The following is a 5,541-nucleotide window of genomic DNA, read 5'->3' as shown; positions in this document are numbered from 1 at the left end:
AGCTTCTAAATTGGTGGGCCGGATAGCCCGAAACACCTCGCACAACCCAACTTGATCGTACAAGATCAGTCGGGCCGCACAAGACCTCTATAGGTTATCGTGTTGGGCCAAATGTTTTTATGTTAGACTTCTTTACGGTTGGCTTAATTAATAAACAATTGGGCCGGGTAACATGGCTGGGCTAGACAAATCAAACCGCACAAATCTGTTGAATCGCACAAGTCGCTTAAACGTTTCTAAATGAGCCATTATGCTGTTTGGGCCGGACAAGCCCAAAAGCTAGTCGCACAATCCAGCTCACTCGCACAAGGGTATTAGATCGCACAACATATCTTTAAGTTAGTCTATTGGGCCGTATATGTCAAGTTGTTACTTGTTTGTTGGACTAATATCTTTGGTCGCACAAGAATGTTATGTATTTGGTGTTTTGGGCCGTGGATGTTCAAACTGCTTATGTGTACGATGGGCCGGGTATAGATTGGGCTTAGTCATGTAATCGCACAAGATGGTTGGGCTCGCACAAGCTCTTTGGCCCAACCATCCGAATCGCACAAGTGGTGTATTTAATGTGTTGACTGTTTACATGCATACGTGTTTGCCATGATGTATACGTGCATAACCTGAACCGAACCTGACATGTATAATAACCATGATAGGACGTGGTTGACCATTTACTTGCTACCTGTACTCTTTGTGTATCTGCCGAGCAAACCAAGGTGAGTTCACACAGCCAAGGCATGGGATTCCCGGGTTGGGAATTGGGTTGGATATGTTGATATTGAAAGAGTTACTCGTACTTACGCATTCACTAGACTATAGACCATCGTCCTCAGGGTAGTCAGGACACGTTACGTAAAGCCTACGTAACCCGGTATTTGCCATTTGTCTCCCGGGTCGGGAGGACACGTTACGTAAAGCCTACGTAACCCAATACCTTCTACTGTCTTCCGGGTCGGAAGAACACGCTGCGTAAAGCCTGCGTAGCCCCCACGCGTACCATGTCCTCGGGGAAGGGCACGTCACGTAAAGCCTACGTGACCCTGTACGTTTTCCTGTTCTCGGTAAAGAAGAACACATGGTCGGAAGTTAGTCTAGTAAGTACCATAATGGGAAGCCCGTTATAAAGGATAAACGTGAGAATTCTCACCAATAGAATACACTTGCTTGGGAAGCCTTATTAGATGAACTTACGCATGATTATTACAAACTTATTTCCTGTGAACTCGCTCAACTAGTTTGTTGATTATTTGCTGCATGCCTTGCAGGACCTTAGGTACATTATGGAGCTTGCACAGGGAGGAGCAGGTCGTTGTGGGATTTGGATCGTGAACGATATCTGAACTTAAACTGTTTCGAGACTACATTACTATGCTTCCGCTATTTAAATGATGTTTGGTTTTGAAACATCAATCATGTCATGATGATTTACATTAATTACTTTTATTATTAAATGCTATGTTTGATATGATTGATGGCTTGATCCTGGTCAGTCACGCCTCCAAGCGGTGGTACTCCGCGTGTGGGATTTTGGGGGTGTGACATGGATAACATCAATAACTCTACGCCATATCGCCTTAGGCTCCAAACGATACCTCCATAGCCATTTTAAAAGAAGCGCATTATTCGAATCTTCCAATCTGGATAACCCAAGGCCTCCCTTATCCTTCGATTTCGTAATCACCTCCCATTTAACCCAATGGACCTTGTTAATATCTATATTACCTCCCCATAAGAATTTCTTTATCAAAGCCTCAAGTTTGTTTGTAACCGCAATTGGGGCCTTGAATAAAGAAAAGAAATAAGTCGGGAGACTCTCTAAAACGGATTTGATAAGAACCACCCGACCGGCTATGGATAAAACTTTCACCTTCCACTTTGAAAGCCTTTTTCTAAACACCTCAACCACTGGGTCCCAACTAGAAATCCTGTTCATATTCGCGCCCATTTGTATCCCCAGATACTTAAATGGAAACTCCCCCGGCGAGCATCCCATCTCAGCGGCTTTCTCACACAGATTTTCGCCGTTTACCCCAATACCGAATAAAGTGGATTTAGAGATATTAATCTTTAAACCCGAGCATAAGTGAAAAATTCTCAAGACTCTCTTAAGCACCTTGAAGTTATCCTCCGACCACTCACCCATAATCATCGCGTCGTCTGCGAAGAATAAATGAGACACACAAGGACCATCATTGGGAAGCTGTAAACCCTTAAACAACCCATCATCACACGCCTTTTTTATGAGCCCCGACAAAGCTTCCATAGCGATAATAAAAAGAAAAGGAGAGATCGGATCTCCTTGACGCATGCCTTTCTCACAATCGAATTCATACGTTGGGGACCCATTAACCAAAACAGACGACCTGGCCGACGACAAAATCCCACGGATCCATCCACACCAAATTTCAGAAAAACCCATCTATCTCATAACCATCAACACAAACCCCCAATTAATGTTGTCATAAGCTTTCTCGAAGTCTATTTTAAACATAAAAATATGCTTTTTACAGCTTCGAGCCCAAGCCGACACCTCACTCACTACCAAAGGGCCATCAAGGATGTATCTACCCGAAATAAAAGCCGTTTGAGTTTCGTTGATCAACTTATTCAAAACCTTTTTAAGTCTACATGCGAGAACTTTAGAAATAATCTTGTTCACCACGCCTATCAAATTAGTAGGCCTATACTCACCCAACGCCACCGGGTCTTGAACTTTGGGGATTAATGTAATAAAAGAAGATCCAACGCCGCGCCTAATGGAAGCGTTTGAATAAAAATCTTGAAAGATAAGATTAAAATCCTGCACAAAAAGAGACCAATATTTTTTAATAAAGCGGAAGTTAAAACCGTCTGGGCCCAGGGCTTTATCGCTACCACAACTGAATGTGGCATCTTTGATCTCTACTTCTGTAAATGGCGTCACCAACTCCTTCGCATCGTTCGGCGATAACTGCTTCAACCCGTAACAATTGAGAACCGGCCGAATCTTCAACTCCTCAGCGAACTTATTTCTGAAAAACCGAAAGACTTCACATTTTAAAACAGTTGGCCGAGTCTCCCACACCCCATTCACCATCAGACCTGGAATAGCATTAGAGGCTTTTCTATTACTAATACAACCATGAAAAAACGCCATATTTTCATCCCCTTCTTTAGCCCACTTCACCAGGGATTTTTGTTTTAAATCACGAGACCTCCATAAATCCAGCTCTCGCAATCTAACGTTCCCTTCTTCATAAACCCAAGTTTCCTCCTCATTTAACTCTCTATCTTCCATCAAGACTTGAAGCTCATCGTTTTCTTTTCTCAATATCTTTTCCTCCTCTGTTTCTTTTTCCTTAACATCTTTAATCCACTTTTTTAGGTCAACTTTGACATTTCTCAATTTGATCATAAGGCGCAGATCTGGATGGCACACCATACCAACGTCCCTCGCCACCGCATTAGTCACAACCTCGTCAATACCATCCCGAGCTAACCAAGAATTGTAAAAACGAAAAGGTTTCGATCCAAAATTCCGAGTCACTACTTTAAATAACAAGGGAGCATGATCAGATAACTCCCGGTGTAACACACGATATTCCGCATTAGGCCAATCCAACAAAATGTTTGAAGATATAAAAATGCGATCAATACGACTAAATTTATCCCCAACACAATAAGTAAATTTCCCGCCCCTTAAGAGATGCTCACATAAACCCATATCCTCTATGAATTCATTAAATTCACGAGCCGCCACCGCGTTGAACTTAGACTTCTTCCGTTCCTCCTTAATCCTTACACAATTGAAATTCCCCCCCCCCCATAATCATATACTCTTGATTAAAACTCGACGCATTCTTAATATCACCCCAAACTCTTCTTTTATCAACAAGTTTATGTGGGATATAAACATTCCCACATATGCAATCCTTCCCAACTTCTTTCAGAGAACCCGAAATAAATATAAAGTTTTGATGTTTTACCACCGACTGCGCATTAATAACCTTGGGATCCCACAACGACAGTAAACCACCCGATCTACCATTCGCCGGAACCCATTCAGACATAAAATCATCATTACCCCAAATTCTCCCCAAATTAACCCCATCTAATGAAATAAGTTGTGTCTCTTGTATCAAAACCATACCTGCTTCGTTACCTCTCCGTAAATTCCGAATCCAGTCCCATTTCTTATCGTCCCCCAGTCCACGAACATTTAAAGAAATAACATTCATTGATTAACTTCTTGAGAACCTTCTTCCCTAACCATCTTGTTAATCGCATCTTCAAACAAATCAATATTGGTAGCGCCGAGCTTGACTCCTAAAGCAACTGTATCTTCAACTTCCTTTTGCGTCTCAATATTTACCACAGCTTTATCTTGCAACCCGACATCCCTATCTTCTGTTTCACCTAAAGCCCCGTCACCAATAAAGTCTCTGTTCAAATCCGGTGTACAAAAGATTTCTTGGGCCGTTTCCTTCTCCATATTAACTTGGGCCGGAGTACCATGTATCTTATTAATGAATCTGTCCAGATCAAATAAGTCCTCCCCACCTCTGGGCCTTTTCTTGGGCCTATCTTGGCCCACTGGAGAAACCGAGATATTTTTCCTTGCCTTTTTTCTATACCCTTTAGACTTTTTAAAAATACCCAAGCTTGTGTCTCCCAAATTATTCGCCTGACAAAAAGGAATGTTCTCCTGTCCCGTAACTGTCTCCCCTTCTATATTGGTGTCATCATTAATATTTTCATTAGGAAAGAGATCGTGACCTTGACTACTATCCTTGATTACCGTGTTTTCCAAACTTACATCATCTTCCTCACCTACTGCATGCTTGCTACACTCTTCTTCCTCCACCATGACTGAATCATCGATATCCTTGCTTTCAATTGACTTATCGTTTTCAACATCATCAAGCCAACCCGGCACCCAATCGCTAGGATCTTCTTCTACCACCACCGGAAAGACATTGGATTTCCACGACAACTGGACGTTGTGATGAATCCTTGTACCCGCCTTGCAAAGGACTCCCATACGAACATAAGACCAATCATCACCATCACTAGGGTTCGAGGCCTGAACAACCTCACCAACTATGGCCCCAATATCCTTAATTACCGACTCGACCATTAAACACATTGGAATCCCGTATACCTTAATCCAAGCTAGACGTTCAAAATCAATAACTTGGCCCTCCCAATCTTCTAACGAAAGGAATACCGTTTCCCATAATCTCTTTTTCATACGAAACCAATCTTTATCTTCAACAGACTCAAAGATCACTATAACGTTAAGCCCTCCCAAATACTTTATCGTAACAGTTTTATTAATACTCAAAGAAAACCATACTCTCAAATTAGATAGTGATTTAAAATCAATAAGTCTCCCCAGTAAACCCACCTCATGCCCTTCACTTCAACATGACATCTCATCCGGAACCATTATCTCCACCGGTTCAGGGACTGGATCCATACCTAACAAAATATCCTTGAAAGACCTACCACCAACATAACTCGTACCCGGTTTCTGAACATCCACCCTTGGCTCAGCATCCC

The 5,541-nt window shown here is 42.2% G+C and overlaps 1 protein-coding gene across 1 annotated transcript; it reads right to left on the bottom strand.

Moving 5' to 3' along the window:
- Positions 1-2,419: 2,419 nt before the first annotated feature.
- LOC110914482 lies at positions 2,420-3,703 on the bottom strand. Its single transcript, XM_022159269.2, has one exon. It carries the CDS (start codon positions 3,701-3,703, stop codon positions 2,420-2,422), a length of 1,284 nt encoding a protein of 427 aa, XP_022014961.2.
- Positions 3,704-5,541: the final 1,838 nt, after the last annotated feature.

The sequence above is a fragment of the Helianthus annuus genome, chromosome 15, assembly GCF_002127325.2.
Source record: "Helianthus annuus cultivar XRQ/B chromosome 15, HanXRQr2.0-SUNRISE, whole genome shotgun sequence".
In the NCBI taxonomy this organism is placed as follows: domain Eukaryota; kingdom Viridiplantae; phylum Streptophyta; class Magnoliopsida; order Asterales; family Asteraceae; genus Helianthus; species Helianthus annuus.
Note: the sequence above shows the minus strand (reverse complement) of the source record. Positions and strands in the feature narration are given on the sequence as shown.

Excerpts from the sequence above, each read along its gene's own strand:
- LOC110914482 (XM_022159269.2), bottom strand. The coding sequence starts at position 3,703 with ATGGGTTTATGTGAGCATCTCTTAAGGGGCGGGAAATTTACTTATTGT.